At 29.4% G+C, this 14141-nt stretch overlaps 1 protein-coding gene across 1 annotated transcript in view; it reads left to right on the top strand.

Annotated features, from left to right (window-relative positions):
• Positions 1-8743: 8743 nt before the first annotated feature.
• LOC147068122 (uncharacterized) overlaps positions 8744-14141 on the top strand; it is a 144350-nt gene continuing 138952 nt past the window's right edge. Inside the window, exon 1 of the mRNA XM_085952306.1 lies at positions 8744-8990. Coding sequence (XP_085808432.1) covers positions 8852-8990 — 139 coding nt within the window. The 5' untranslated portion in view covers positions 8744-8851. The remainder of the gene's footprint in view (positions 8991-14141) is intronic.

The raw sequence follows: 14141 nt of genomic DNA on the forward strand, positions 1-14141 counted from the left end.
GAAAAACAATATGTGTACTTGCCAGACCCAGGATTCGAACCTGGGACCCACGGTGTTATAGCTTAACGCTTAAGCCGCGCGGCCACCGTGGGTGTATTTTATAGGATTAAAAAAATATAGGATTGATGCAGGTGCATGCTAATGGGAGAATGCATATCTCCATTCTATAATAAGTATAGATGTAAACGAAAACCTATTTATTATATATTTCTGTCTAAAATGTCAGCATTTCTTTGGCCACATTGCTGGAAGAAAAAACAATAATTTAAAAAATATCATCGATGGCAAAAACGTCGGGTTTGACGCGAAAGAGAGACATTCAATTTTATTTGATTGGAGCATAACCATTTAATATCACTTAAAGAGATACCCATTCAATTAAAAATTAAAACTATAAAATAATATTGTTTCTTCAAAATATCTTCAGCGATATAGCTAAGAATGTGCATTGTTGTAAAAATCATACACTTTGGAATGATGAATATACATACTATTATAAAAGCAATTAAAGATATTGAATTGCTCCATTTTTTTCCAGGATCCTCTGATTTTTAAAATGGTTCAGAAAAATTCAATGCTCTATAATTACCGTCTGATTTTATTATTTATTAGATTGTACATTATTTGTATGGCGCTGGACTATAAGGAACATAGATATTATTGATATTTTCAATGAATTCAGTGTTTTTTTGATAGTATGTTATGATTTTGTGCTCACCAAATTGTTAGTAGTTAGTTATACGGCAAAGGTTTTAATTACACATTGCTTTATTAAATTAACAAAAATGAGGCTAACAAAATAATCAAAGAAAAATAACTGTAAAGAGAAAATTTATTAATACTTAGTTTTGACTGTATCCTAATAAAGATTTTTTTAAATTATAAAAAAGGCATTCGGCTTTATGCGTTCATTATTCCGAAGTTTACACTCAGTTGTAAATGAGAAAAAAAGCCATACCGATTAGATTTTTTTGCGATGACTCAGATAAAACAAAAGCGGGGGGAGGGGGCGGGTGTTGGATGAAATTAAGCTCATCTCCCCCACCCACCACCCTATTCCCAGGAGGCAGAAGATGGGGGCTTGTCCTGACATTCATTTAAACTTTTAATTCAATTTGCAGTGATTTGGGCAAGAAGTCGGCTGGGCGTAGCTCGACTCAAAGAGGCTTGATTTAGTTAGTAATCAAATAGTACAAGGAAATGTGAAAATTCGCCAATTAAATTCGGTTCTGGGGATGTTTTCAGTACGCCGTGTTGTCATAGATTAATAATTCAACCAAAGAAACTGTCAAAAGTTGTAACGTTTACAGAAATTCAATTATTTTATTCGGACAATGCTAAATATTATTTAAAGAAAAGCGTCTACGTCAGAATTGAATTTATTATAGAACGTTAAAATTCCAATTTATCTATGTTTTAACTGTTATGGGTGTCATAATAATTTCACATATGGATATTTAAAATAATGCTATTATTAATATAGTTTTGTATTTAATACTATTCTTATTCAGTTTAATGGTGTAAACTGTCAATTGATGGTAGACAGAAAGTATATTATTTAAATAAAACACAATGTTAATTACCTACTTATTCTACATAACTTAATAATGCTCAGAGTATCATCGCTTCAATAAAAGATTCTGAACTCATGATAATGTGACATTGGAGTAAACGAAATCGATCCAGATTGTTATTAATTATGTGGGTAATACAAATTGTGTGTTTCTTTTTAAATTAACAGTATTATTATAACAGTCATATAAATCGTTTTTTACTTGTTAAGTGTAATTACATTAATTGAATTGATAATTTAATTATTGTGGAAAAACTTTTTAATGAATAAAACAATATCTAATACATTAAAAGTTGTATAGCACATAATTAAGTATATTGTCCCATTATAGTTGAAGATGTATCGCGTCACGCAGCTACAAGTCTATATTAATTAATTAAACATAGTTACGCAGCATTTAATAATGTTTAATGTACTTTAACAAACTTGCTTTATTAGGAATGACTGTATACTATGAATTGTCTGTTTTTGTGGTCGATATAGGGTTGAAAAAACATGTTTTTATGGTTGCTACAAAATATAAATTTAATTTTAAATTGTAAATCATTTACTTTAAACATTTTTTTATACAAAATGCAAGATTTCACATACAAAAAATTCCCTTCAATATATGCAACAATATGACAGAAAAGCATGTAAAGTTTGTTCTAATCTGACGTCAAGTGAGAGGATAACCATTGTCTTGGAATGAAATCCTCCGTGAAAAAGGTCATATGAGAGAACCTGTTATGAAAGTTGAGTAGGCGCAGACGAAAAATATTAGTCTTATTCTGGAGACGTTTTTTTAGAGATCCGTTTTAAGATTTATGATTTGGTTAGTGACATATTTTTAAAGAAAATTAATTGTTGAGAATTTTTAACCTGTTCTGAATTTTGCTTTAAATATCAGCAAAGATTCAATCTGGCTGGTTTGCGTACACTCCATTGACATTCCAATAAATCGGTGATATCTATAATATTGGGTAATCATCGCTTTCATAAAAATTGACTTGTTACATTGAGTTTAATACTATTAGATCTTTCATGTAACGGAGTATCATGACGTTTTAATTGTATCCATAAGCACAGTGGGAGGTTACTATTGAAAATACCATCCAACGTTAGATTTTTTTCCATTTAAAATTTGTTCAGCAACTAATTTTGTCAAATATAATTTCAGTTTATGGATATATATATATATATGTGATGGCGCGAAAGATGTAAATATTAACGTTTAGTTAAAATTCAGGTGGCTTTTATGATGGGTTTTTACGTAAGAAAAGATGTTTATCGAAATGAAAAACATAAATTGAAAATGTAAAAAATAAAAAATCACACGTAGTTATCAAATTTTACAATAATACTTGTTTGTCATGTACGAATATATAATATGCCAATATGGATTATTGTATAAATATAAATAAAAAAAATCGTCTGAATTTGGATAAATCACATCATGTAATAAGGTTTTATAAAGTAGTTCATCATATAATATTATGTAGGTATGTTAATTATATTTCGATAGTTGAATTAATTATAAATATTTTAAAGCATAATTTATATATTTACGACTACTACTATCACGATAAATAAAAAAGGCAGAAGTGATCTGAAAACCATTATATTATTATATAAAGACGTAACTAAGTTGGTAAATATAGACAAAGGAAATGCGCCGAATCATATTTTGTATTTGTAGTTATTGACATTTATTTGATTATTATTTTCTTGTATGTTCAATAGATGTTGACATAATATAATACTGAAATATATTTAATCCATAAGAATGATAAACAACCTCTACACGTGTCATGCCTAGAAAGGTTGATAATACGACACACATGTATCGCCTTAGATATAAATACATTTTGTTTGTGCAAAGTGAATTGTTTTGCTGCTTAAGATATATTCTATGACGAGAGAACCACATGGAAGCATCCTGTCACCAAAAATGAGTAGGCGCCTATGAAAAACAATCATCGGCTTCTGGCAACTCTTAGCAGGTTTCCAAACAACCTTCACCAAGACACTCTCGAAATAGATTGCTCTCGCGACGAAGAGTGTGTCAATAAAATAAATATTCTATTTATTTAGCGAAGGGAAAATAGTTGTATTTTTATATTAGTGATGTGATGGTGTAGTGGCGTACTATTAATTAATTTTTGGAAACGTGACATAATTTAATTATTTAAGTTTTTTTATTATTGCTTTTTAGATTATCATAAAAATGCTAGTTTTAAACGTTCGTTCCTAAGTGGATCATATAGGTTGCCAAAAAGCGGAAGTTACACTACGTGCTTTTTACGAGGATTAGTTGTTAGCCATTCGTCTAATCCATTGTGTCCTTGGCTGCATCCTTTGAACCACGTCTTTAAATCTTCTATGGACTCGCACAACGTGGGTATACATAGTTTTACTGTATATTAATTAGTTGTAATTATTAACGTCTTCAAACCATATTGACAAATTGAAGATGAATGTTGAATGAAAATATTAATGTTAATGCTATCAATACGTTTATTTGAGATCAAGTTGAAGTCATACAGACATACTAATAGAAAAATAATTGTTCCAGTTATGTTAGTGTTGACTTGTGAGTTTTTGATAACTACTGTCTAAAAAATCCGTTGTTTTTTCTAATATAAAAAACTATCCTACCATTGGTGATGCCAGTTGAAAGGGCATTGTGAGATGTGTTTAATTAAAATATTTTGTTTATTTATAATATTATCTCACTGTATTTTCATAATGCAGTATTCACGTACTCATTTCTTTTTATTTTAACTTTTTCAAGTCATGTCGTGAAATATCTTATACTTTAATTAATAATGTTCGTTTATGATATTAAGTGATTTTCAATAAAGTAGCTATGATTTTTGAATTAAATTTTAAGCTATATGATGTAGGTATAATATGCTCCATTTAAAGCTACCCCAGGTAATATTGCCAAATAACAAAGTAGGCTAGTAAGGGTGCTATATTATTAATCTATGATAAAACAAATGATGTTGAAGAATATTCCGTACCAGTGTTTTAACTGTCATTCACAAAAATATACCTGATAGAGTAAGAAAATAACCTAGATGGTTAAAAATGTTATATTTTTCACATTGAAAATATCTATATACCGCCATTTTAAAACAGTAAATGAGTCATAAATAATATTGACATTATTTTCACTAGAAGATAGATTGAACAAAATTTTGTTGTTTTATAACCTATAAATAAGTCATACTAATGGATTTAAGTAGTACTTAAATTCATTCAAATGTGATAAACATCCTACGAATAATGATTGTTTTATAATAATTATTGACCTAAGAATAAGGTAGTGTTTTTTTGAAATACGCCATTACTTTTGGCATTCCCCAGTGGTTAAGCTACAACATACGGCCGTAGCCATAAATTGACAAACTAAAACTGAAGTAGGGAGTAAGAGCATGTTAACGCGCGTGTTTGAACATGTGCCTAACCGAAAAAAAAATCTTTTTTTTTAAACGGATCATGCTTTGAAAATAGAATAAAAGCTCTATTTTGACCTACGCTGAGCATGTCACCCCTTAATTTGAGGACACAGTTTCGATCTAAAGCATGTATATAATAGGTTAAACAAGTGACTAATAATCGATTCTGATAAAAAACTGTTTCAAAATCCACATAGAATCTTCTCAGAACTTTTATCGTTTAAAAATATGATAATTGTGTAGCGGACGCCACTGTACCAAGCAGTAGTGGGCTTTGGTCGGAAGTCTTTGGGCGGGCAGGCGCCCTGCAGCGCAACTCTCCGCCCATAATGGCTCAGTCTCGCCTGTCCCGCCGCCCTGGCCGCACGTGTCGACGCTCACGTGCCGTCGCGACGCTACGCCGTTGCGTTGCCCGAAAGTGAACAAGTGTTATATTTTCACCCGCCGCGATGCGATTTCCGCGCGAATTTGCCTCGATCGGTCGTAATAAATTGTGATTAGTGTGGAACGCGTGAAAAAAAACGAATGAAAATTGTTAAAAATTAGCCGTAATGAATATTTATTGTGGCAAAGTTTTATTGAAAAAAGTTTCTCGGTCGCTGTTTTGAATGGTAAAGGTTATTTAGGAATGGGACAATTTTTCCAATCCAACCGGAAATAATTTGAATCACGGTTTCCTTATTTTATTATTCGTGTTGAACCGACATATTGTTCAATTTATTAGCGCAAAAAAAATGTATAAATGAATAATCAATACATTAATTTATCAAATATGTACGAAAATTAATAAACTTAATCTTCTGAAAATAATAGTTTTTTAAAAATGTGTATTTGAAAAATTGATTCTAAAAACTACATGTATATTTATTTATCACAAACTCGATAAAAAATATGCTGTCAAGCCTGTTTTTAAGCTGAAATGTAGTTTTTTACCTCAAATATATACGTACTACAAAATATGATATTATTAATTGTATAATTACTTTTTGTACTCCTACAAAAAAATGCACACCAACAAAAAAGTTCATTTCATTGATAAAATTTATTTACGCATAATATGTATGATATTTAAAAAACAAAATTAAATAGTTTCAGCAAAAGTTTTTTGAAAAATGTAATCGAACAGGTTATACAGTTTTTAAAGTTATTTTTTGGATTTTATCGATTGAAAAGAGGACGCACTATTAAGATACTAATTTAAATTGAATATTTGAATAAATAAATGTTTTTTAACACAGCTGAAATTGACAGAAACGCTGAATCATAAATATTTGTATTTATTTATATAATATAAATCATAATATAAAAAGTTCAGATGTTATTTACCAATATTGAAATAAATTTTTAATCATACATTTAGCAAGAGTAGGTAGCTATCTACTTAAATGTTGCATTAATTATTTTCAGAGAAATTCATTAAAACTTCTTATTTATTCTTAGAAACATTTTCACGATAAGTTTGTTTATGAATTATTTAGTAAGGCAGCTTTTGCCACCTGTCTTATCAATGTAAAGTTAATATTATATTTTTAAACGAATTAACAAAAAATGAGCTTTTATTCCTTCAATTACATAAATAGTAGATGAGAGTCCCAATGTTTATTTAGGTCAGTAGCTATTAGAAAAAAGGGATGAAATATGTAGGGGCGTGCCTTTTATTCTCAATCCCCAACATTTACCGTGAGCATGCTTTTATGGTCATGGATGTAAATATTTTCATGACAACAATATAATTTATAAGGAAAGCCGCACATAAAAAGATATTGATTATCGGAAAAAATATTCGTATACCACCTGGATGTAAATATACAAATTCAATAGGTTTACGATGACTTAAAAAAATACATTTGATTACATTGCGCGGCCAACTTCGGATTGTTTTTAAATAATGTTTTTCAAAAGGAGGTTCTGTAGAAAGCCAGACAATATCCAACCGGAATGTAATTTGGTTGAGGTAATCTATATTTATGAGCTAAGCCTTCTATTATATTAACTGGCTGTATTCTTCAACTTATTAAAATTTATGGAATAAGAATCATTTTTGGTAAACAAAAATAAATTACAGTTGAAAATTTCCAAAAATGATTTTTGATATTTTCAATTAAATGAGAAATGAATTATGAACGAGTTCTATTGTTTATATTAAAATTATTTGTAGCGCATGCGATGGACGAGTGGCAGAATGCATGTTTCTGAAACTACGAGTCGGGGGTTTGAATCCCGCATTTGGAAAACTTATATATTGTTTTTTAATGTGTTAAGTTAAGTTTAAGTGTTTGGATATATACCATGAATCAAATCAGTTGAGGAAATGTTTAAATACCATTTAACATAAAAATATGTTAATAAATCTCTTTGTTAACTAATAATGATAATTACACATATACATAATATACTCTGGATCCACTCTACTGTAAAATATCGCATTTAAATCAGTGAATTGTGGGTTCAAATTCAATCTCAAGGGAGGACACGTTCATATGTCGGGCTTTTAACCAATCCTTCTATAATAATGATTATTGTTTTATAAATACTGTTTCAAATATAGAAAGAGTAATTCAAATATTTTGTAAGTAGGTAACGTATTCGGCTTATTTTGCAAATAAACATATTTTTCAATATGATAACAGCATAAGTATATGTTTGTACATAACATGTTTGAATATTTTATTATGGTGGTACTAGAATTAAATTTCATATGACCACATAGTTGCATCAAAAGATACACAGAGATTAATATTTTTTCCTAAAAGTATCCGTTTCGATATGATCCAAATATACTGCCGCCTAATTTCTAACTTTTTGTAAGGGACAAATTACCCCTTTTTAATTACCATCAGTTATTATAAATGTAATAACAATTTGGTATCTTTTTCGTAGGCATCACCATGATTATTTTATCTATCGGCAAAGTCTTTACTACCGGAAATTATACGTCCCTGTACATAACATCGCATATATGAGTAAATTAAATTCAAAACCTGACTAACGGCCATTTTATGTTTTCGTCCAATTATGGCCATATGTATTAGGAATTGTGTGTGATGTAATAATAATTAGGATAGATCATTTAACTTCAGAACAGTATAAATACATATAGTTCACTTTCAAAACCTAGTCAAATCCAAACATTTAGTAGCAAAACCTATATAAATGCATTTTTAAATACTAATATTGCTTCCACAATGAACACTTGCTAGGTATGGTGTTATTTATGTCTTAATTTTTAATTTTAATTCAATCCTCAATCGTAATTAAATTAAGACTAAAAATTCATTTTTACAATAAGTTAGTACCGTATTAGTAACATATTTAAAAGTCATCATAATACTTATATAATTTAATATAATTATCAGCTACCTACTTAGTTGAAAGTTGTATAATATTTTTTCCCACAAATTAATATTATGTCCCAATATTTATGAAAATATTATGTTATTAATAGAAGACTGACAACATGAAGTTACTAACATCAGAACTGAGACTATTCACTAACGACTATTTTCAATACGAAGAAAAAACTTAAAATAAACGAGATAAAAAAACCCCGGTGGCAATTTGTGAAGTGCATAATTGAAACCGTACGCGTCGGTTTCGTGGCTTTAATGAGATCATTATATCACACTTCAGTGCAACACTTTTTGTCGCGGCAGTTTATATTCCGACGCTATAGAAACTGAGAGAAAGACATGATAACACATTAGTGAGACAATGGGGAGCATCTCGGTGTTGGGAAAGTGGGTGGAGAAACTAGCCGGGTCCTTTCGCGAGAGACTTTCCATGGAACAGCTGGAAGATCCGGTCGAGACGTGAACTCTGATGCCGAGTGTGATTTATGGTGCCGTTCAGATGTGACGGCCCCAAATATATGAATTCATATCCAGGGAAACACATAAAAGGGACATCGATGTGGAGCGTCAGCTTCAGGAAAGCCGCGAGGGTGGCGGTACTCCTAATACTGCTGGCAGCACTCGGTGAGACAAACTTTATAGCTATTTTATTTATCCGAGGGGAAAGTTTGTACCTTATACCGCTGAGTTTCATAGGCCTATTACGCTTTTGATGTTTTATTGGTTAATTAATCTAATTTTGATTGTTTTTGAAATGCATGCTATTTTGTAGCCGTAAATAAGGTGGAAGAAATTATGTATTTATTCAACAAATTTTAATGAAAAAAAATACTTATTCATAACTGAATCATAATATACGAGATGTCGTAATTGAATAATATCACTTTATTGGTTTATTATTGAGATAACGTTAATTATAAACTAGGTACTTATAATGTTACCATATATTTTTTAAACATGTAGTTTAATTTATGGATATATACCTATTAAAAATATCTGAATTTACTAATCATTGCAATTTGGATTAGTTTTCTCGTTTCCCGTATTTTAAATAAATTAGTAGATAATATAAAAATATTCATACGATGAAATTTCACATTGATGTTAGAAATGTTAATAAACAAATTCCTTATTAATAAATTGATAATCCCGGAAAAAATAAATACACATTATAACTTATTTATAATCACGACAATCAGATTTTTTCGGAACATCTTCAAGCTATATTCCATATTATTACGATAATAAGTTAGTAAAATTATTTATTAATTTTCATATAATGAAAAAAATATGTTAAATTAAGACGTACAAATTAATTTATAAAAACTTAAATAGCATTTCTCGTAGAGATTCAAACATTAGAAACCGTTTTATGAAGTTATACTATAGTATATTTCGTTCACACAAATACAATATTTTTTACAACAAAGGAATACGTCGAGGGATTCCTGGGATTTTGGGATCTAGAAATAGAACGGAATATCAACGTCTAGTATTTATTATACATTATTTTAAAAATTCGCAATTTTTGTTATGACTTAATAATATAGTATATCTCTAAAGCGCGTTTAATTTGGCGTACAACAGAACAAAACCAAAACTTGTGATAACCTAGATTATTTGACTACCTCTTATTTTGTTAATTTACACACTCAACAAAAAGGACCGCTTATAGGAACGCCGTTGGTTTATTTATATACACTTTAACTTATATTACTAAATTATATAATTATTAAATTTATCGTTGTTTTTATTTTTAAAGTAACAACTGCCACTATGACGTTTAATAGTTTGTTTATGTAAGCAATTGCAAATGGCCGACAATAATAAATTAACTAGGCAAATGAACAATTCTAAACTGTAATATTATACTGTATAATCGCCACGATTGGAGTATCATACTGTGGCATAATGGTAGTGCGTTCGGCTGATAACCGAACAATCGGTGATTCGAATCCAATCGAGTGCGTTTATTTTTGTGTGAAAAAATAAATTATGTGTTACATGTCACACGCCAAAAATACACTCTGATCTGATTTTCCAAACGCGCCTAAAGAAGTATAACTTCAAAAAAAGGTTTGCAGTTAAAGAAAATAAAGGAAATAAACATAAATCCTTGAAATTGGCTACCGAAATCACGGTCATTACAAGTACTGATATGTTTGGTCAACTACTTTCCTACATTTGATGGGTCTATAAACATATTTAAGCGGCCGAAGAAGCAAACTCTCCCTAAATATTTAGCTGCTCCTTAGAGGGCGTATAGAGTCTTGTGTTGTGCTGTGTTGACGCTTCGACTTGAATCGTCCGCGCTGTATAGAACATGGGGGATTTATTGCCCCCCCGTGCCTTCTGTTATGTCGGTTTATTTTGAATAATAAACGTTGTGTTCTTTTCGTTTATATGCTATCCATATTTTCAGTTCACTATTCTGCGAGCTTTTTTTTTTACTTGAACGATATAAAATACACCTCGATCCACTTGTAAGTCGTAAAAAACGCGTCTTTATCTGGAGTATCAACAGTGTTCAAGGGAATTGAAACATGAGGAAAATTTTTCAACAACATCCAATATAACTACAAATACACATTTTACAATTATTCGATTCTAAAAATAAATTACAGGTCTTTTGACTTATATAAGTAGGTACGCTAAATAATTAACTTTTATAGATCTAAATAAACAAATATAAATGTATGCTAATAAAAAACGCTGCAGACATACAACATACTATGAGAAATAGAGCTCCCTGATTATTCTATGAAATATGTGAGTTATGACACCGACAGTGAACTTTGTCAACGTTTTTCACATAGTTTCAAGTGACTTTTGATACCCTAACTAGGGGACATGCTCGTCGTAGGTCAAAATTGAGTTTTTATTGTATTTTCAAACAATGATCCTGGATACTCCTTAAACGTTGTAGATAAGCTATTTATATAATTTTGAAGCCTTATTATTTTTTATATTTATTTTAAACATTTGATGACTGCATAAAGTATTTTTGTTACATAAAATAGTATTCTTTTAAACCTCTCGCTCTAATGTTTTAGAATATAGTCATATTTCGGTACATGAATGTGCAGTGGTGTTAAGATTTTTTACATTTATTATTTTTTAAACGCATTTATAAAAACATAAGTATAATTTATGACGAGATAATTTTAGTAAAATATTCACGATAAAAAATTATATTGATAATCTCTGTGATCCCAAATTTGACAAGAATTAGGCATTGTATTATTCAAAAAATCGGCAAGATTAACACATTTGAAGATAATTCTAAAGATACTTATTATAAGCTATGTCTTTGACCGTTCAATTGTGATAAACATCCTACGAATAATGATTGCTTTATAATAATTATTGACCTAAGAATAAGGTAGTGTTTTTTCGAAATACGCCATTTCTTTTGGCATTCCCCAGTGGTTAAGCTACAACATACGGCCATGGCCATAAATTGACAAACTATAATTAAAGTAGGGAGTAAAATTATGTTGACGCGCGTGTTTGAACATGTACCTAACCGAATTTTTTTTTAACGGTACATGTTCAAACAAGCGTGTCAATATCATTTTACTCCCTACTTCAATTATAGTTTGTCAATTTATGGCTACGGCCGTATGTTGTAGCTTAACCACTGGGGAATGACAAAAGAATTGGCGTATTTCAGAAAAACACTACCTTATTCTTAGGTCAATAATTATTATAAACCAATCATTATTCATAAGATGTTTATCACACTTGAATAGTCAAAGACATAGCTTATAATGAGTATCTTTAGAATTATCTTCAAATGAGTTAATCTTGCCGATTTTTTGAATAATAAAATACCTAATTCTTGTCAAATTTGGGATCACAGTGATTATCAATATAATTTTTTATCGTAAATATTTTACTAAAATCATCTCATCATAAATTATACTAATGGTTTTATAAATGAGATTAAAAATTAATAAACGTAAAAAATCTTAACACCACTGCACATTTATGTACCGAAATATGATTATATTCTAAAACATTAGAGCGAGAGGTTTAAAAGAATATTATTTTATGTAACAAAAATACTTTATGCAGTCATCAAATGTTTAAAATAAATATAAAGGATAATACGGATTCAAAATTATATAAATAGATTATCTACAACGTTTAAGGAGTATTCAGGATCATGGTTTGAAAATACAATAAAAACTCAATTTTGACCTACGACGAGCATGTGGGCCGTTAATGCATTTAGAATCATTTGGCATATTTAATTCAAAAACAACAAAATTGCAATATGTGAGTTATAATACTAATGAGTGTTGCTCACAGAAATTTGTGGTTGTAAATTGATGATTAATATTATATCGATGCAAAAGGAATTCGAATCCAATCGGTTTTGCCAAACAAATAGTGAATTTTACCCTCAATCATAGTCACATGTTGTCATATCGTATCTCAATCATTTGTGCCGCAGCACATTGCTTGGGAAGCTCTACTGTAGATGGTCACTGCACTGTATCAACTACATGATATCGGTATATCTGTCGCTTAGTTGAGTAAGACTTCTTAAGTTCTTACAATATTGATGACTACTGTATTATGTAAGCCATATTATATATGTCAGTGTAAATAATTTTATGTTTTCAATATGAAAGTATAATTATTTAATAATTGAGCTGCTTAAGATTGGTTAAATACAGCTAGATCGGTGACCAAGTTGAATAAATCGACTTATGCGACTCAATATAATGTTAACATTCTATAATCAAATTATCGAGTGATATGATGTTATTAACTAATATTGTCAAATTGTCTACGTTACTATCAAAATAATAGCAAAATCATATACAAAGGATACATGGGAATCAAAAGCTAAGATTTTTTTATACAATAGGTACAGTTAAATTTTTAAATTTGATTATTTAAAATATTGGATATAAAAATCGTATAGCTATGTATTATAGTGGTGGTGTGGAAACTTTCCTAACTCATTTTTTAAATGCGTGTCACTAATTTAATATAGTATATTATAATGTGTAAGTTAGAAATTTAATAGATTAATAACGCATTGTATGGAAAATATATTTTATCGTCCATTCTATGAAGAACGGATGCAAGTTAATTTTCTATTTTACCTTTTACCGCCCATTTCATAATTGGCAGCAGTCTATTCTCTCATTTATTATTAAACTGGTATTTATATAAAGCACTTAACTAATAACGTGGAAAATGAAATAATGACAGTTAATTACAAATAAACTAGGTGGACACAGGTAACGTTCTAACTATGATTAATTACAATTAAATTATTTATTAATATCATACATATGTAAATAAGTATAATAAGTACCTGTAAAATGTTAAAAAAATGACAAATGACTGAATAACTTATTTGATAATCTATTGAAATCATTATTTTTGCAAATTAATTATTGCTACGGCAACCAATTAGTTTTTTTTTTGTTAAGCCAATTTAAAAATAAACTATGACATGAAACATAACCTGAAGTTTTTGACGTTGGAAATGCGACTATTTACCTACTAATAGTTTAAATAGGTACGAATATTACTTTATTAGGGATACATAAACCAGTAACCAGTCCTATGTACATAATAGTAAATACTAGGCAATACAAAAATAGTATTCTTATATAAGTATATTTTCATGATATTAAATGAAGTGAAATTCAAATAATTGTCGTCAGTTTCTCGTAAAACAGAAAACCAGAGCTCTTAACATGGAAATTTTCTTAAATCGAGGGTAAGTTTTTTCCTCCGTTTTAAATGGGA

Source organism: Rhyacophila brunnea, unplaced genomic scaffold, assembly GCF_057557595.1.
Source record: "Rhyacophila brunnea isolate RB1 unplaced genomic scaffold, BYU_Rbru_1.0 scaffold_3, whole genome shotgun sequence".
Lineage (NCBI taxonomy): Eukaryota > Metazoa > Arthropoda > Insecta > Trichoptera > Rhyacophilidae > Rhyacophila > Rhyacophila brunnea.